Source organism: Schistocerca piceifrons, chromosome 1, assembly GCF_021461385.2.
Source record: "Schistocerca piceifrons isolate TAMUIC-IGC-003096 chromosome 1, iqSchPice1.1, whole genome shotgun sequence".
Classification (NCBI taxonomy): Eukaryota; Metazoa; Arthropoda; class Insecta; order Orthoptera; family Acrididae; genus Schistocerca; species Schistocerca piceifrons.
In genome coordinates this window covers 835,363,201-835,384,499 of record NC_060138.1, presented here as the reverse complement: position 1 = coordinate 835,384,499, position 21,299 = coordinate 835,363,201, and the positions used below count along the sequence as shown (strand labels likewise).

The following is a 21,299-nucleotide window of genomic DNA, read 5'->3' as shown; positions in this document are numbered from 1 at the left end:
TGTGCATTATTCAAGAACACACATTTTCAATAACTTGCCAGCAGCCATAAAAAGCTTAACAACCAATGAAAATCAGTTTAAGTTATTGGTGGCCAACTCCTCCTACTCCATTGATGAATTTCTCAGTAGAACTAACATATATGCACAATTTCAGTGCAGTAATGTGTTCATTGTAAATAAGTGTGTGTGTGTGTGTGTGTGTGTGTGTGTGTGTGTGTGTGTGTGTGTGTGTGTGAAATACAATCTAACTTCTGTGCCATTTCAGTGCAGTAATGTGTGCATTGTTAATAAGTATTATAGTAGTTCTATTACATGTTTATTACCTTACAGGTAAAAAAACTTTTTTTATTTTAATTTCAGTGCATTAGTGTTTGTAAAATGATTCTTTGATATAGCATTCATTAAAAAATGACGATAATTCCACTTGGGACTTGTGGAATGGTACATTAGCTTATTTATTTGAATTGTAAATATTTGTCATGTGTTATTGTTTTTCTTACATGTTCTACATCTTGGAGGACCTCCTTAGTATGGATCAATTGGAATGAAAGTAAATCTAATCTAATCTACCGCGCAGCATTATTCCAAAGAGAACGACTTGCACAGTGAAGACAGTTTCTTTAGTAGACATGTTGCATCTTTAAGTGCTCTGCCAATAAAATGCTGTCTTTGATTCACCTTCCCCACAACATTTTCTGTGTGTCCATTCCAATCTAAATTGTTCGTAATTGTAATTCCTTGGTATTTAGTTGAATTTACAACCTTCAGATTTGATTGATTTACCGTGTAAAAGTTTAACAGATTCTTTTTAGCACTCATGTGGATGACCTCACACTTTTCACTATTTAGTGTCCATTGCCAATCTTCTCACAATGCAGATATCTTCTCTAAATCGTCTTACAATTGGTTTTTGATCTTCTGGTGACTTTTAACTCTACCATGAGGAGCGCCAGAAATCACTTCTCTTTCAATCAATGACTTCCCATCAATTACTATGAACTGTGTCTTCTCTGACTGGAAATTAGAATCCAGTCGTATAACTGAGACGGTATTCCATAAGCACGCAGTTTGATTACAAGCCGCTTATGAGGTAGGTATCACAAGCCTTTTGGCAATCTAAAGATACGGAATCAATCTGAAATCCATTGTCGATAGTACTCAACACTTCGTGCGTGTAAGAACTAGTTGTGTTTAACAAGAGCGATGTTTGCTAAATCTCTTTTGACTGTGTGAGAATAGACAGTTCTCTGCAAGGTAATTCATAACATTCGAACACAAAGTATGTTCCAAAATCCTGCTGCATATCGACGTCAATGATACGGGCCTGTAATTTAGTGGATTACTTCTATTGCCTTTCTTGAATAAAGGTGTCACCTGCACAACTTTCCAATCTTTGGGTACAGATCTTTCGTTGAGAGAGTGGTTAAATATCGACCTATTGCATCAGCATTCTCTAAAAGGAACCTTATTGGTATAAGTCTGTACCGGAAGTTTTGTTTTTATTAAGTTGCGTCACTACTCCGAGGATACCTACTTCTAAGTTACTCATGTTGGGAGCTGTTTTTGATTCGAATTCTGGAATATATACTTCGTCTTGTTTGGTGAAAGAATTTGAGAAGGCCGTGTTTAGTAACTGCTTTAGCAGCACTGCCATCTATAGTATTTCCAGTGCCATCGCGCAGAGAAGGCATTGAATCTGTCTTGTCACTAGCATACCTTACATATGACAAACGACAAGACTCTTTGGATTTTCTCGATTTTGAGATAAAGTTTCATTGTGGAAACTATTGTAAGCATCTTGCATTGAAGTCCGCGCTAAATTTCAATCTTCCGTAAAAGATCGCCGCCAGTCTTGGGGACTTCGCATTCGTTTCAATTGGCTTGCTTTTCTCACTGTTTCTGCAACAATGTTCATCTTTATCATACCAAGGGGGATCAGCTCTGTCGTTTGTTAATTTGTTTGGGCTCTTTCAATTTCTGTCGATACTATTTTTCTAAATTCAAGACACATTGTTAATTTAGAAGGCTTGGAGATTGTCTCTCAGGGAGGCATCAAGGGAATTTTTATCTGCTTTTTGGAATAGGTATAGGCCTATTTTACGTTTATTTTTGGACGATTTGGGGGTTATGGTATTGTCTCGCTATAAGAGCCCTGTGTCCACTAACCCATGTATCCGTTTTGATGCCCTTTATTAAGTCAGGATTCTGTGTTGCTAAGGGATCAAAGTGTGTTTTCACAACCGTTTACTATTCGACTGGGCTCATGTACTAACTGCTCCAAATAATTTTCAGAGTATGTGTTCAGCACGATTTTGGATGATGTTTTATATGTCTCTCCTGATGTAAACATGCATTTTCGCCAACACATCGAGGGTAAATTGAAGTCACCATCAATTTTAATTTTATGAGTCGGGTACGTGTTTGAAATTAGACACAAATTTTCATTGAACCTTTCAGCAATTTAATCATCTGAGTTGGGAGGTCGGAAAATTACCCCTATTATTATTTTATTTCAGTTGCCAAGAATGACCTCTACCCATACTAACTCACAGGAACTATCCCCTTAAATTTCCCTAGAAGTTCATCAAAGTACACTAGCAAATCCAAGGGACAAAGACACAAATCTTCAAATGCTAGATAAAAACCGTGGAACTACATATATGGTCTTCACACTAAGAACAGGCACTCACCTAAAACTTGGCATAGTCAGGGGGCAGCAGTGACAATCTCGTGCACATGTGCTGGTGGTTTCCTGTGCTACATAAAAGAGTCACTGATTTTGGTAGGAATAAGTTCTGGTGCAATTAGCAAACAGTGTTCTCACATAGAAAAGGGATGATTGTATGATCTGACTGCAGACACATCAAGAATATCAGAAGTTACTACACTGGAAAAGTTTATACATAATGACAGAAACTTTGCCATCAGGCTAGAGCATGGGCACCAGTCACAGTAACATTCAATGTTCACTAATAACAATTGACATGCTAACTACAAATTATGTAAATTGACAGTGGAGGGGGTGGAAAGGAAAGGGACTATTGATGTCAGCTGCATCAGAACTTTATGCAGAATCAGCAGCAACAATTGAAAATGTCTACCAGATAGGGATTCAAACATAGGATCTCCAGCTTACCAGACAGTTGTGTTAACCACAGTGTCACCTGGACTCAGCATCTACTGTAGTTGTGTGGACAATCTTGACATGCATCTTGGCCAACCCACATTGACAGCCAAATGAAGTGGAATGAGCATGCTAAGAAACTCTCAAAAAAGATATCCACAACGTGTTATGCACTTAGAGTCCTTGTATCCACATGCAGTAGTGAATGTTTGAGAACTGTATACTTTAGTTATGTTCATTCAGTAGTTAGTTATGGTATTATTTTCTGGGGAAACAGTGCTCAGAATTTACAAACAGTATTTAAAATGCAAAAGAGAGCAGTAAGAATTATAACAAAAAGCAGTAAGCAGGCCCACTGCAGAGAACTTTTCAAAATGTTAGAAATTCTAACTGTTCCTTGTGAATTTATATTCCAAACCATAGAGTACATCAATAAAAATATAGAAAATTATAGGACAAATAGTGGTTTTGATAACTATAGTACAAGAACAAGTCATTGTCTTCACCTAGACAGGAAGAATAAACATAAGACACAAAATAGCTTCTTGTATGAAGGTGTAAAATTTTATAATAAACTGCCACAGAAAATAAAAGAAGCAGATAACATGCACTGCTTTAGGAAAAATCTAAAATTGTTTTTGCAGGAACACTGCTTTTACACTACAAGTGAATTCCTTAGCACAAAATGATTGTAAATAGCGTTTGTTCCACAATATTTTGATAAGGAGCAAAAACGATTGTAAATAACTTATATGTCACAATGTTTAACTACATGCAACAACAAACTGTGTAAATATATGAATGTATGCAACTGACATCCATACATTTTAACGTGTCCACGGATGGCTAAATAAATAAATAAACATTCCCACCTAGCACTACTCCTCCACACTCCCCATCCATGCGCGGTACTTTGACAATCCCACAGGAGGTCAGACATAATTGTTCATCCATACAGTAGGTAGTGGATTCATTGCTCATTGAAGGGAATCAGTTATATGAATGCATGGTGTCTTCTTTCAGGACTGTGGATAGGTGGTGCTAAGTGGGAATGTGCTGCCTAGTAAGCAGTAGATCCTGGATTTGAATCACAGTCTGGCACACATTTTCACTCTTTGCCACTGATTCCCCATAAACTCTCGACACATTTACTGTCAATAGCCCCTTTCCTTTCCCTTCTCGCCCCTGCACCTTGAATTTACATAATATGTATCACAGATGTGGATTCCGTGTGATGTCTGTTCATTTGGACATGTATGAAACAACAGACACCCTGCATTCATGTAACTGATTCACCTTGATGGGCAAAGAATTCACCACCTTCACTGTGGGTGCACAGTGGAAATCTCAAAGTAGTGAGGATGGAGCATGTGGACAGGGACTGCGGATAGGTGGCATTAGGTGGGAATGTGGGTCGACCAAAAGGAATGCCAAGATAGCACATGCAGTGGCAGTGGACTGTGTGTCTGGGTGGTGCAGTGATTAACACAACTACATAGTAAACAGGAAATATCAGGTTTATAGCCCAGTCTGGCACACATTTTCACTCATAGCTGCTAATTTTTCATAAAGTCCAGATGCAGCTGACATTAAAATTCCATTCACTTTCCATTCCTTTCTTTCCCCTCCACCTTCAATTTACGTAATATCTATCACAGCTGCTTTCGAACATGTCCAGAAGAACAGACAGCAAGTATTCATATAATTTATTGGACTCAATGGGTAATGAATCCACTACCTTCAGTGCAGATGCACAATTACATCCGATCTCTTTTGGGAATGTCAAAGTATTGAGCACATGGACAGGGACTGCGGATAGGTGGTATTAGGTGGGAATGTTGGTTGGCCAAGAAGTATGCCTATTTAGTCTGCACAATTATGATAGACACTGTATCTGAGTGGGACAGTGGTTAATGCAGCTGTCTAGAGAGCAGGAGATCCCAGGTTCGACTCCCGGACCAGCACATATTTTCACCCATCACTGCTGATTCCGCATAAAGTCCAGATGCAGCTGGCATCAATAGTTCCTTCTCTTCCTCTCCCCTTCACCTTCAATTTATGTAATATGTATCACAGCTGCGGATTCTGTGTTACATTCATTTTTTTGGACATGTCCGAAAGAACAGACACCATGCAGTATATAACTATAAATTAGTCGGTTTATTGTCATGTAGTTCTCAAGAAATGTATACTTTCACAGATAACTCAAATGTTTAAAACTAAATATGCCATATGCTATCACAGTGACTCTAAATATTGCTACTGTGGTGTCTGCAATTTCAGTTTAACACTAATATGTGTGATGAATACATAGGTGCATGTATGTCTTACTGGTGTGGAACTGAGAGCTACAGTGTCTGTGCAGCCAGAACAATGCTAAATGTAGCTGAAACACTGTGAATTATTATGTAACAAAAACAAATAAAGTGAATGTAATAATTCAGAATGACCTACACAACTAAATGACAAAGCTATGAAAAGGAAAGTTGCTACTCACCGCAAAGCAGATATGCTGAGTCGCAGATAAGCACAACAAAAAGACTGTCACAAATAAGCTTTCGGCCAGCAAGGCCTTTGTCAAAAATAACATGATGTAAGTGCCAACTGGGTGGGGATAAAGAGGAGGCTGTGGTGAAGAGGGGGAGGGATAGTATGGTTGGAGTGGGGACAGTGGAGTGCTGCTAGGGAACGCACAGGGACGAGGTGGAGAGATGGTAGGGCATCTATGTACAGTCGGGAGGTTCGAGGGAGGGCATGGGAGAGGTGGGGGGGGGGGGGGGAGTGCAGAAAAAGGAGAGAAGTAAAAGGACTGGATGTGATGGTGGAATGAGAGCTGTGTAGTGATGGGATGGGAACAAGGAAGGGGCTGGATGGGTGAGGACAATGACTAATGAAGATTGAGGCCATGAGGGTTACAGGAATGTAGGATATATTGCAGGGGAAGTTCACACCTGTGCAATTCAGAAAAGCTGGTGGTGGTGGGCAGGATTCATATGGCAAAGGCTGTGAAGCAGTCACTGAAATAAAGGACGTCATGTTAGGCAGCGTGCTCAGCAACTCGGTGGTCCACTTGTTTCTTGGCCACAATTTGTTGGTGACCATTTGTGCAGACAGACAGCTTGTTGGTTGTCATGACCACATGGAATGCAGCACAGTGGTTCCAGATTAGCCTGTAGATCACATGACTGGTTTCACAGGTAGCTCTGTCTTTGATTGGATAGGTGACATTTGTGACCGGACTGGAGTAGTTGGTGCTGAGAGGATGCATGGGACAGGTCTTGCATCTAGTTCTACTACAGGGATATGAGCCATGAGATAAGGGGTTGGGAGCAGGGGTTGTGTAGGGATGGATGAGTATATAGTGTAGGTTTGGTGGACGGTGGGAAACCACTTTGGGAGGGGTGGGAAAGATAGCAGGCAGCACATTTTTCATTTCAGGCCATGATGAGAGGTAGCCGAAACCTTGGCAGACAATGTAATTTAGTTGCTCCAGTTCTTGGTGGTACTGAGCTACGAGGGGAATGTTCCTCTGGGGCTGGATGATGAGACTTTGGGAGGTGGTAGGAGACTGGAAAGATAAGGCATGGGAGATTTGTTTTTGTAAAAGGTTGGGAGGATAATTGTGGTGTGTGAAGGCTTCAGTGAGATCCTTGGTATGTTTCAAGAGTCACCTCTCGTCCCTGCAGATGCAATGACCATGTGTGGCTATGGTGTATGGAAGGGGCTTCTTAGTATGGAATGGGTGGTAGCTATTAGTGGTTAGTAAATTTGATATGGACAGAGGTACTGATATACCCACCTTTGAGGTAGAGGTCAACATCTAGGAAAGTGGCTTGTTGCGTTGAGTAGGGCCAGTTCTGGAAGAATGTGGATACGCTGTCCTTGCCCTTGATCCAGATCGCAAAGATGCCATCAATGAATCTGAATCAATTGAGGGGTTTGGGATTATGGGTGTTTAGGAAGGATTCCTCTAGATGGCCAATGAACAGGTTGGCATAGGATGGTGCCATGCAGGTGCTCATACCCATACCCCAGATTTGTTTGTAGGTAATTCCTTCAAAGCAGAAGTAATTGTGGGTGAGGATATAGTTGGTCATGTTGGTGAGGATATAGTTGGTCACGGCAACTAGGAAGGAGGTTGTTGGTTTGGAATCCGTCGGGGCTTGGTAAAGGTAGTAATCAGTAGTGGTAAGGCCATGGGCATTAGGGATGTTACTGTAAAGGGAGGTGGCACCAATAGTGACGAGCAGGGCAATGTGTGGTAAAGGAGCAGGAACTGTGGAGAGTCGGTGGAGGAAATGGTTGGTATATTCCATATAGGAGAGTAGGTTCTGCATAATAGGTGGTGGGAATGGTGAGGGTGAAGAGACAGATGGACTCTGGGGAGAGGTTCTGGGATGGGCCTAAGGATTTGAGGAATGACTGGAGATCCTGCTGGATTTCTCAAATGGAATCATTGTGGCAAAGTTTATAGGTGGTTGCATATGACAGCTGGAAAAGTCCATCTGCCAGGTAATCCTTCTGGTTCAAAACAACAGTGGTGCAGCCTGAGATGGGGCTAAGGATTTGAGGAATGACTGGAGATCCTGCTGGATTTCTTTAATGGAATGATTGTGGCAAAGTTCATAGATGGTTGTATATGACAGCTGGCAAAGCCCTTCTACCAGCTAATCCTTGTGGTTCAAAACAACAGTGGTGCAGCCTTTGTCTGCAAGTAGGATTATAAGGGTGGGATCAGTTTTTAGATAGTGGACTACGGTTCTTTCTGCAGATTTAAGATTAGTTTGCATGTTGAGAATTTTGGGGAATAAATTCTGGAAAGTTAACAGGCGGTGATTTGGGGGCAGAGGTGTTGGATCATGGTTGGATGGAGGATGAACTGAGTCACGCAAGGTTCAACATTGGTCTTTAGTTGAGTCTTATTGGTAGGTTTGGTGGTGAAGGAAGGAGAGAAAGTCTTTAACAAGTCCTGCATGACTGAATTTCGGAGTGAGGCAAAAGATGAGGCCTTTGTAAAGGATTGATTGCTGTGAAGCTAAGGCTTCGGGAGGAAAGGTTCATAGCAGTGTTTCAGGTCTGTTTATGTTCTGGATTCTATGTGATGGTGGGAGGGAGTTTTTGAGGATGGGGTAGATTTAGTAGGTCTGCAAGACAGGGTTTGTCCACTATTAGGGGACATGTGGGAGGTTTGGAGGTTGTTGTAGAGATGATGGACAGTGGTCCTCCAAGGCAGAAGTGGAGAGTTTTTTGTGGTGGCGCTGCGCATGTTTGTTCCCCCTCCCCACTCCAGCCTCCTCCTTATCCCCACCCAGTTGCCAGTCCCATCATCCACTGGTGTTGCTGCTTGCAGTGTGGCTTCAGTTGCCAGAGACTGCAGTCACATGTGTGTGAGTTGCACGCACGTGTGTGTGTGTGTGTGTGTGTGTGTGTGTGTGTGTGTGTGTGTGTCTATCACCTATTTTTGACAAAGGCCTTGCTGGCCAAAAGCTTATTTGTGACAGTCTTTTTGTTGTGCCTATCTGTGACTCAGCATCTCTGCTATATATGGTGAATAGCAACTTTCCTTTTTATGACATTCATACATTCCATCCCAGATTTTCCATTGCTTGATAAATGAAAAAGCTGTTTTTTCAGTTGTAGAGGAGATTATGCTACTTTTTATTTTGAATGTCAACTTTCAGTTTCATGTTTTGTGAATTATTGTTGTGTGACATTAGTCTTTATTACTAAGCTTTATAATGATTTCATCATTCTGTTCAGGAAATGTGCTCTCAGTCATTGATTATGCTTTAATTTGGAACACTATTGTATGCTACAGCTGATAGCCTTTGTTAATTATATACATGGTGACAATTATTGAACTATATAAAAAAGTAAATTAGTTCTAAACCATAGTGTGCATAAACTTCATTCAACATGTAAATGGCACTACAGATATACGGATTTAGGTTATGACATATGCCAGCCATCATTGGCGATGATGTGGCACAGATGAAGAGTGAAATTCTGCATGACATGCTGAAGTGTCAGAACATTGATGCTGTCAGTGACCTCCTGAATGGCTGTTTTCAGCTGAGGAATGGTTTTGTGGTTATTGTTGTACACGTTGTCTTTATTATAGTACAACAAAAAGATGTTGCATGTGTTCATATCTGGAGAATATAGCAACCAGTCAAGGTCCATGCCAATGATCTCTGGGTACCCAGCCCAGTCCCCAAAGTGCTCCTCCAGGACATTAAACACTCGCCTGCTTTGATGAGATCGAGATCTGTCTTGCATGAAGCACACCTTGTCAAAGTCAGTGTCACTTTGCTTAATGGGGATGAAACATCTTCCAAAACCTTCACATACCATTCAGTAGTCACCAGGCCATCAAGGAATATCACAAGGATTATTCAGTGACTGGACATTGCGCACCATACAGTCACTCGTTGAGGGTGAAGAGACTTCTTGTTTGTGAAGTGTAGATTCTCAGTCCCCCAAATGTGCTAGTTTTGCTTATTGATGACCCCATCCAAATGAAAAAGGGCTTCATCCCTAAACCAAACCATGCATGCACATATTAGTCCCCATCATGCCCCATGCCTAAACATGCTGTTTGAACATCTTAATACAAATCATTCAGAAGTTACAATGATTTTAATTTATATAGTTCAATAATTATCAGCCTGTAGACATAACAGCAGTAACATTAGACGCTACAATAAAAAGGTCTTTATAATAACCACCTCTCTTTATTAATGTTTTACCATCTTGAAACTCATTTCTGAAAGTTCTCCTTCAAACAAGCACCTAAATAAACCAATGTCCCTATAACTGAATGAATAAAACATCTTGTTTCCTAAAATGTGAGCCAGTCTGCAAGTAATCAATACAGTTCCTTTTTTATATTTTAGGACTTGAAGCATTTCAGAAATATTTCCAGAGCTATGCATATGATGAAGAATTGTGCCCTGGTACATACGTTGAATTCACAAGTGTGTGCTTCAGATACTTTCACACACTTGTACATGGAATTTTGAAGTATGTATGAAACAAGGCAGGTGACATCATTTATTATTGATATTTGACAATGGAAAATGCAGAATGGAATGTAACAATATTATGAGAAGGAAAGTTACTACTCACCATACAGAGGAGATGGTGAGTAGCAGATAGACACAACAAAAAGACTCACACATAAAGCTTTCAGCCATTAAGGCCTTCATCAACAATAGACACATGTACACACACAGACTCACACACACACACACACACACACACACACACACACACACTGGCAGTGTGGTTTCAGTTGCCTGAGACTGCAGACGTATGAGTTGAAGTTGTATTTGCATTTGTACACACACAGACACAGACACAGACACAGACACACACACACACACACACACACACACACACACACACACACACACACACACTGGCAGTATGGTTTCAGTTGCCTGAGAGTGCAGACGTATGAGTTGAAGTTGTATTTGCAGTTGTGTGATTGTGTGTGTGTGTGTGTGTGTGTGTGTGTGTGTGTGTGTGTGTGTCCGTTGTTGAGAAAGGCCAAAAGCTTTAATTAAGTGTCTTTTTGTTGTGCTTATCTACATCCCAACACCTTCACTATATGGCGAGTAGCAACTTTCCTTACCATAAATTGTTGATATTTGGTTTGCTACATTATTTTAAACATGATATACTGTTAATGTAGGTTATGTTCTTGACTGCAAATTTCTTCTCATAGTCAGGAGAACCAATGTCCAGAACCTCATCTAGAGTTAGATTTTCCACATTGTCCCTAAATTGCTTAAGAAAAGTGCAAGGATATTTCTTTTGGGGGAGAAAAGGCCAGTTTTCTTCGCCATTCATTCAACACTCCAAGGAATGTTTACCAGCTACATTTCATATTCATACAGAACAACACACCATGCAAACACCTCCAGAAAAAATTCCATATGTTTAAATATGTACTCAGTGTTAACAAATTTCACTTTTTTAGAAATACTTTTCTTGCTATTGCCAGTCTACATTTTATACCCTCTTTACTTCAGACTTTGCTAGCTATTTTGCTGCTCTAATAACAAAACTCATGTACTACTTTTAGAGTCTCAGTCCCTAATCTCATTACCAGATTTCATTCAGCTTAATTTCATTATCCTTGTTTCACTTTTTGATGTTCATCTTATCATCTCTTTTCAAGATATTATCCTTTCTGTTCAACTACTCTTGCAAGACCTTTGCCATATTTGATAGAATTACAATTTATTTCTTCTTCATGAACATTAATTCCTTGTACGTTACTGCTTCCCTTTCTTGTTCTGATCTGAAGATTGTCACCACTGACTGAAATCTATGATCTGATTACAAAGTTTTCTGTGATCATAGAGAGGAATAATACAAACAAAATCTACATTTCATGGATCAGTAACAATTATGGAAAGGATAGATCACTATTCACTGCAAGGATGACACTTTGAGTTGCAGACAGGCACAATGCAAAGACTGTTACGCACTAAGCTTCTGGTCGAAGAAAAGGAAAGAAAATGCACATTCACACAAGCAGGCACACCTCATGCACACATGACCACTATCTCTGACCACTCTGACCAGACTGCGATCTATCCTTTTCATAAATGTTGACATTCCAATTTGGACTCTCCATTGTTTCCTGGATCACTGTTTTTTATTTGCAACTATACTGGAGCTTGTGATGTAATGTTATACTACTGTAATTGGTGTTGGCTCTGTATGTATCTTGGCTATGATAATGTGTTCACTATACTGTTAATAGCAGATTACATGTAGTCCTGTTTTCTGATTCATTATTAGGACTGCTTCTACATTACCTTGCATGTTGATAACACTGTACTTACCTGACCAGAAGTCCTGTCTTCCTGGAACCACACTTCACCAGTTCCCACAATATCTAACTTCAGCCTATTCATCTCTTTTTTAAATGTTCTGTTTTTTTACTCAGTCAAGAGATCTATTATTCCACTCTCTGACCCACAGAATACCTGTCTTGTTTCTCATAACGACAACATCCTTTTGAGTAACACGTGCCCAGAGTTACAAATGGAGAACATTTTAACTGCTGAAATACCCCCTTTGTCTGAAAAGTTCCAGGACAGGATATTTTTTTAAAAAACCATAGAAGACTGTTCTTACCAACTAATAGTTCTAGCTCCTATTTCAGTAGTCTCCTTGGCTATCTACACACAGTTTTCAAGGCTTCTGGAGGTCTTGGAAGCAAGCAGGGAAATTTTTAACTGTGATGCTTGTAAGCTCATTTGTACAGCCCACTGGATTTCTGCAATATCTTGATGAAGCTTTCCTTTCAGTCACCTTTCCACTTGCAGAAACAAGAAAAAATTGCAAGGTGAGAGATTGGGTGAATATGGCAGATGTGGGAATTGCAATAATAGAATTTCTGGTCAGATGCTTGGTGACAGATAAAGCAGTATGAGATCTTGCATTGTCATGCAGTAAGAACCAGTTCAGAGAACGTCACAAGTCAGGGTGGCCACGTCAAATTGCTTGTCATAAATGTTTCAAGACTTTGATGTAAAGAGCTTTGTTCACTGTTTGACATGTAGGAGTATACTCATGGTAAACTGATCCTTTACTATCAAACAATGCAGTCAACATTTTCTTTGTTCTTTCAAGTAATTGTTTGACTTTTTTCAAGGCTGGTGATCCAGGACTCCAACATCCAGTACTTTGTGAAATTGATAGTACCAACTTTCACCACCAGCAATAATGTTTGACAAAAGTCTGGGATCACATCTGGCTGTATCCAGTAGTTCAGCAGAAGTTCTTCATCTTTCCTCTTTCTGTTTGTTAGTTTGTGAGGGACGAGCTTTGTATTAAGTTTCTGTTCCCATAAATCTTATGACACACATCACAATTCAGATTAAGTTCTTCTGATATCACATGCACAGTTACATGATGGTCTCCTTGCAATAACTGCCTTACTTGCTCCATGTTTGCATCGGTAGGTGCTGTCGATGGGCCACCACCTCTAGGATCCTCTTGCACTGAAACTCTGCCTTCATGAAACTTATTGTGCCATTCAAAGCCATGACTCCCTGAAAGTGCCTTGCCTGCATGGGCTTGTTTAACCATTGTCCATGATCCACTAGTGGTTTTCCAGAGATTAACGCAGAACTTAATGTTCACTCTTTGCTCACAGTCAGCATCCCTTGTGTCACTGCAACTAAAGTGCCGGGAACCCAAACAGTGTTTTGCTCAGCACAATCGTGATGCCTTGTGAGTTTGCATGGAGACATGGCTGAGATCATTTCCAGGATGCACACATACCAGGTAACATAAAAATAATGTTTGTTCCTTTTTAGTATGGCAAATTAAGAAATTTAAAAAAATCTATTCTGGAACTTTTATGACAAAGTGAGTATCTTACCATTGTGGATGCCATCACCATTAAGCCACACAACAGAATTGCAGATTGTCGAAGCATGTAAGAGCAGTAGTTTCCATTTTCTTTCAGCTGTTCACAATACCAACATAGCAAGGTCATTTTTGCTAATGTTGCAAGGCCAAATCAGTCAGTCATCCACATTGGTGCCTCTGGAAGTGCTGAAAGGCTGCTGCCTCTCCTCAGGAACCATGTGTTTGTCTGTCCTCTCCATCAATACCCCTTCAGTGTGGTTGCACCTACAGTATGACTGCCAGTAATTTAGAAATACTCAAAACACACCCGCCTAGTTTGAGACATATTTTTTCTACAAGCTACATTTCTGAATTTTGATCTTCACCTGTCTGGTGTTTCTTTAATAGCTTGTTAATGTCAAGTGCATGAAAATTTTAAGGCAACTGTAGTTTATATTTCTGTCTTCAGATTGCTTCTGTAACAATGTACAATGACCTTTATTGCTTCACGTCTGTCTTACTCTGTAATTTAAATGATTACCTGATGCTGAAGTAATCTGTAGATTTTTGAGTTATGGTTAAAATATACAAAATTATTGTATGAGGCAGAGTGCGTTATCAATTTTATTTTTATAATTTGAACATTTAATGAGTCCATTATAGTCCTTCAATGACTTGAAAGTCATACATAAGAAAATACAAGGGCCATTACAAAGTTTCTAAACCTGGTATCATGTTAATTGTTTTGTTCAAACAGACAAACTGGGGTGACTTTCATTTTGGATAATATGTAATCAGTGGAGGTTAATAAAAAGTTTGTGAAGACCTATAAGAAGTTTGTGCTTTCATTAGCAGAAGATAAGAAATGGATGTGTGAATGGATGTGGGTGCACTTCCCTCAAAAATGATCCATGCTGAAGCCATCTTAAGCCTGATATTTCAAAGAAGTGTATACAATGATATTGGATATTAACAGTTAAATGTGTATGAAGTAGCTAATGCCATGTACATATCAAATGAAGCATTCCCCTTCTCACCCAGTATTATCCTGGCCTCGAATACATCAACAAATTACTCCGCCAGGGATATGACTTTCTCAAGTCAAGACCTGCAATGAGATCATCTCTTGACAATATTCTCCCCACATCACCCAGAGTTGCCTTCATCACCCCCCTAACCTCCGTAACATCCTTGTCAAACCCTACAATATTCCCAGACCACCCTCTCTACCCAGCGGTTCCTATCCCTGTAACCGATCCCACTGCAAAACCTGCCCCATGCATCCCCCCACAACCACCTACTCCAGCCCTGCTACTAGTAAAACATACACAATTCAAGGCAGGGCCACATGTGAAACAACACATGTCATTTATCAGCTGACATTCCTGCACTGCGCAGCCTTTTACATCGGTATGACAACAACTAAACTGGCTGAGCGCATGAACGGGCACAGACGAACTGTCCGCCTAGGAGATGTTCAATACCCAGTAGCAGAGCATGCCGTCCAGCACAATTCTAGGGACTTAGGAACCTGCTACAATGTACATGCCATTTGGCTTCTCCCACCCAACACCAGTCCCTTGGAACTGCGGAGATGGGAATTTGCACTCCAACACATCCTTTCATCCTGCCATCCCCCTGGATTGAACCTACGTTAACCAACCTCACTCCCATTTACTCTTCAGTCTTCTCCGTTTTTCCTCTCCTCTTTAGCCATTCACGCTCCTTTTCATCCTACATAGTTGTGTTTATCTTAATACTATATACCTCTTTACTTCTGTATGCATCCTCTTTGGTTTGAAGCTGGCACTGTACTTAACAGTAGAATATCTTTGCCTTCCCTCTGACAGCCATGCGTCCATCCTTGCTACCCTCACTGTTTAACTTTTCCTGTTGCTTCATAACCTGGGTTATGAGTAACTGAATCCACTTTCCCTTCTTCCCTTTTTTTCCCATCTCTCCTCCCTGATGAAGGAACAAAGTTCCGAAAGCTAGGAATGTAAATTTTCAGTTCTGTTTTGTGTAACTATCAGCTGTACTGAGCTGAGGTAAGTACTGGCCAGCCCCTCTATCTCTTTGTCAGTATTTGTTTCACATCTTTATATGAGATTTTCCATTAATCATTTAGATCACCTATATTGTCCACATTCTTCATTGTCTTGTCCCTTTTGTTAGCTATTACTTACATCTGTCATCTAATCACTTTCTGTTCTTCAGTGTTATATATTATCGTCACCAACTGTGCTAGTTTCATTTCCCTCCCTCCAATTACCTTCTTCTGTTTACAGTACACTTCTCTTTATTTATTTATTGATTTATTTATTTAACATTCCATAGTTTTAATGTTCGTTATTCGCTGTTTTCCAGCCAACAATCACTGCCAACAATCTTTTCCACACCTACCAGTATCATCCAATTCCGTCGATTTCGTGTTGCTGGCAATCCTTTTGTGCCATTGGCTATCTTTCTCTGCCACAGGCATTTTTTGGTGTCATTTTTACACCACCCACGATCTTTTTTGCGCCACCCGCGATCTTTTTACGCCACTGATCCTTTTTGCGCAACTCACGATCTTTTTTGAGCAACATGTGTTCATTTCCCCTGATCTGGACATACTTACTTGGTCTGGTCAACCTTTATCTGTACTTTTCTTGTTTAGTGGTCTTCCTTTGGTATTGAACGTTACCAACAGATTTTATTTTCTTTCTCGTCCTTCCCTCCTTGTTTTATTCCTTCTTATTATTACTGTTTTGACTTTAGTTATTTAATTTCCCTACCCACTATGTACCCTAATCCTATACCACATTATTTACATTCATTCCGGAAACATGCATTCACTCTAGCCAAACTGCAATCCCACATTCTTTTCCTCCGGTCCTGCTTAACCTTTGGAATTACCCCTCAAGGACTTACCTTAAAAGTTCCCATCTCTGGGTGCAATCCCTCCTTCCACCAGTCTCTCCTGGACTTCCAGAACCTTCAGGCCTTAGCCCTTGCCCAACTTGTCCTGAATCTCTACACTACTTCGTGTAACCACCACTCCCAACAGCTCCTGTCTCTCTTCAAAGTCCTCCACCTCTCAAACACCTGCTTGAAGAACACACTCAGGAACATCATCCTAGAAGCCAGCTGAAAAAACTATCCACAGTGCTAGTGCAACACCTAAGAAGTGGGGTCCCTCTCCCTATCCCCCACAAACACCAACCACAGCAGCACCTTCAACAAACCCCCCTCATAGCCAACAAACCTAGCCTAGCCACCCTACTCAATCTCCCAATCCCAGCACATACCCCACACAGACCGAATCTCAACTATAACCACAGTCAAATACCACATATCACCAGTCCCAATTCAGTTCTAAACCTCTCATCCAGATCCCTCTCTCCTCCAGAGACATCTGTTCTATCAAAAGGCTTAGCCTTTAGCCCCACACCTAAATGGAACCACACTGCTCTGGTTAAAGATCTCCTCACATTCACCCGGAACCTCAACTGGAAATATCACTTCACCACCCAAACACAGCCCCCAAATACTAAACCCAGTGTTGAACCCCGTCTACAACAGTTTCGACCGCCTTACCAAAGGGATCCTCCTCCCCTCCCCCAAAACCATCCCTTGCAGACATTTCAGGAATTCCTCACATCCAGTGTTGCCTCCCAGTCCTTCTTGAAGAACATCCCGACAACCCCCAACATCACCCCAGCTGAATTCCGTGCCATTAAGGAGCTGAAAACAGACTGCTCTATTGTCATCCTCTCAGTGGATAAAGGCTCCACAACTGTGGTACTTGACCGTGTGGAGTATGTGGCAGAAGGACTGCATCAACTCTCCGACACCTCAACTTACAAAGCTGTTACCCAGGATCCCATTCCCTCCATCCAGAATGAGCTGCAGAAAATCCTAAAAATCCAAGGTCCCTCACAAGGCCTAACAATGGCTTCCATAGACCTACTCACTCCACCTGAGCCACATACCCCTACCTTCTACCTATTACCCAAAATCCACAAAGAGAACCATCCTGACCGTCCAATTGTGGCAGGCTTCAAAGCCCCAACAGAACGTATTTCAGCTCTAGTAGACCAACACCTCCAACCTATCACCTGCAGACTCCCATCCTACATCAAAGACACAAACCACTTCCTAGAACGCCTCAAATCCATTCCCATTCCCCTCCCACCTGAAACCTTTCTTGTCACCATAGATGCTACATCCCTAAACACAAACATCCCACATACCCATGGTCTCTCTGCCCTTGAACACTACCTCTCCCAACACCCACACGAAGATCTTCCAAAAACTTCCTTATCACACTTACCAACTTCATCCTTACCCATAATTACTTCACTTTTGAAGGCCAGACCTACAAACAAATGAGGGGAACATCCATGGGCACCAGGATGGCTCCGTACTATGCAAACCTCTTCATGGGCCACATAGAGGAGGCTTTCCTGAAGACCCAACAGCTGCTTCCCCTGGCCTGATATAGGTTTATAGATGACATCTTTGTGGTCTGGAGTCATGGTGAAGAAACACTCCTTAATTTCCTCCATAACCTCAACTCCTTTTCGAATCTGAATTTCACCTGGTCCTTCTCCAAAACCCAAGCCACCTTCCTGGATGTTGACCTTCATCTTGTTGAAGCTCACATCCACACCTCTGTCCACATCAAACCCACAAACAAACAACAGTACCTTCACTTTGATAGCTGCCATCCATTCCACATCAAACGCTCCCTTCCCTACAGCCTAGGTATTCGTGGCAAACGTATCTGCTCCAGTGACGAATCCCTCAACAACTACACCAATAACCTGACCAGTGCTTTCCTCTCCCGCAACTATCATGCAGACCTTGTCCACAAACAGATCTCCCGAGCAATACATTCCTCCCCGTCCAACAACAATGTTCCTACCCCCAGACCACACAGAAGCATCCCCCTTGTCACCCAGTATTATCCTGGCCTCGAATACATCAACAAATTACTCCGCCAGGGATATGACTTTCTCAAGTCAAGCCCTGAAATGAGATCATCTCTTGACAATATTCTCGCCACACCACCCAGAGTTGCCTTTTGTCACCCCCCCTAACCTCCGTAACATCCTTGTCAAACCCTACAGTATTCCCAGACCACCTTCTCTACCCAGTGGTTTCTACCCCTGTAACCGACCCCGCTGCAAAACCTGCCCCATGCATCCCCCCACAACCACCTACTCCAGCCCTGCTACTAGTAAAACATACACAATTCAAGGCAGGGCCACATGTGAAACAACACATGTCATTTATCAGCTGACATGCCTGCACTGCACAGCCTTTTACATCGGTATGATGACAACTAAACTGGCTGAGTGCATGAACGGGCACAGACGAACCGTCCGCCTAGGAGATGTTCAATACCCAGTAGCAGAGCATGCCGTCCAGCATAATTCTAGGGACCTAGGAACCTGATACAATGTACATGCCATTTGGCTTCTCCCACTCAACACCAGTCCCTCGGAACTGCGGAGATGGGAACTTGCACTCCAACACATCCTTTCATCCCGCCATCCCCCTGGACTGAACCTACGTTAACCAACCTCACTATCATTTACTCTTCAGTCTTCTCCGTTTTTCCTCTCCTCTTTAGCCATTCACACATCTTTTCAGCCTACATAGTTGTGTTTATCTTAAAACTATATACCTCTTTACTTCTGTATGCATCCTCTTTGGTTTGAATCTGGCACAGTACTTACAGTAGAATATCTTTGGCTTCCCTCTGACAGCCATGCGTCCATCCTTGCTACCCTCACTGTTTAACTTTTCCTGTTGCTTCATAACCTGGGTTGTGAGTAACTGAATCCACTTTCCCTTCATCCCTTTTTTTCCCATCTCTCCTCCCTGATGAAGGAACAAAGTTCCAAAAGCTAGGAATGTAAATTTTCTGTTCTGTTTTGTGTAACTATCAGCTGTACTGAGCTGAGGTAAGTACTGGCCAGCTCCTCTATCTCTTTGTTAGTATTTGTTTCACATCCTTATACGAGATTTTCCATTAATTATTTAAATTAAATAATATTACACGAAGAACTGATTATGAGAAAGATGGTTCCCATGCAGGCCAATATCAAAAATAAAAATGAAACTTTCTACAATGTTTCTAATACCTAGAAGAAATAAAGCTGATTTTCTGCATTGATTTGTTACTGTGGATAAGACAGGGAGCTATTATTTCACCCCAGAAAGAAAACAATTGTTAAATTAATGAGTGGAGTGCAGAAGATAAAAGCAAAGTTTGTTTCACCATCAGGAAATGTTTTGGAAACAAAAAGTGTGGCTGTTGATCTTATTTCTTATAATTATTTTTATACCTACTACAGATGTTTTGATATTTTTGTTTGCCTAATTAGCAACCACGTACAGAGAAAAGGTTACTCAACTTCAGTGTTTACAAAAAGATAACTGGTTCAAATACTGGTGATCAACAACATTTTCATTATAATTTTTTGTGAAGAAAGGCAAAATAGTGATGCATGCATTCTGGAGCATGTATTTTCCACAAATTTTCTGCAATGAATTCCAAATCTTTTCATGGCATCTTACAAAATAGGTGTGTGATACATGGTGATCAGCTATGTATTTATTTGGTGAATATGCTAAACTTAGTGGCTTCCACAGTGCCATTGGAGAGCAATAGATGTTGTGACAAAGTTGTGTTTTATGTCAAACTTTTCATTAAATATCTGCCCATATAAATGTAAACACAACACAAACATTTATTATGCTCAAACATTAATGTAGATACAGTAAAACTCTCTTTTTACACTTTCCAGCTTAGGAAACACATTGGGCAGTAGATTTTGGTCTATTGTTCCCTGTTTATGAAGACTGTCAACTTTAGTGGTTTAACTGATACTGTGTTACAAGTTTTATTTACCATAATTTTATAACAAATCTCAAAAATAAGTCATACATTAGAATAGCTATATCTTTCTAATGTCGTTTCATAGAAGATTTTGGTATCCGAGTTTTATTTACACCAGATCACAATAAAGAAGGAAATGTGCATTTGTCTGTGTGAGCACAATCACACAATTGTCACAAAGACAGTGGCTGAGTGCTGACAAACACAACAAGTGTGTGGTTTTCCCTCTTAGTTCCGATCATGTCCAATGGTGTAAATAAAACATGGAAGCAAAAGTCTTTTGTGAAACCATATTAAAAAGATATTCAGGTTCTAATGTGAGATTTATTATTGATAATTGTTATAAAATTATGCTAAATAAAACTTGCACCACAGCATTGGTTAAAAAACTAAAGTTTTAATATGATAACAGACAACTTCAAACCACACAGAAAACATGTACAACCAAAATTAACATGCAGAGCTCTGAATAAATTTGTATTGTCACTGACCTTTTTTTGTAGTCTCTCCTTGGTAGTGCAAACTTCTGGCCACCTCAAAGGTGAAAGTCTAAAGGTGTGTAATATGGTATTTGCTCAACAAAGACTGTGACACCATAATTTTATATGTGCTAACACTCACATTTTCCTTACAAAGTTCAATTATTAAAGATGTTGATCAGATTATCTTCTATGAAAAACTATCAGCACTTAGAACCAGATCAGCACTCACATTTACCTATCACCAGTTCGGTGACAAAGTTCATTATTCTATTTTAGGCACAAAATACAGTTCACATTTATATGAAAATGTCACAGCTCATGCTTATCATTACCCTGTAGTAATTTGTCAGAGAAACATTCATTGCTGTAGTTCAGTTAAGTCAGTCCACAATGAGAGTCACCATGTGACACAATAGCTCATTGTCAT

General features: G+C 40.6%; 1 protein-coding gene across 1 annotated transcript in view; it reads left to right on the top strand.

Annotated features, from left to right (window-relative positions):
- The window catches only part of LOC124775489 (peroxidase-like), a 142,404-nt gene that overhangs the window by 101,024 nt on the left and 20,081 nt on the right, over positions 1–21,299 (top strand). The window contains exon 6 of the mRNA XM_047250325.1: positions 10,021–10,147. Coding sequence (XP_047106281.1) covers positions 10,021–10,147 — 127 coding nt within the window. The remainder of the gene's footprint in view (positions 1–10,020; positions 10,148–21,299) is intronic.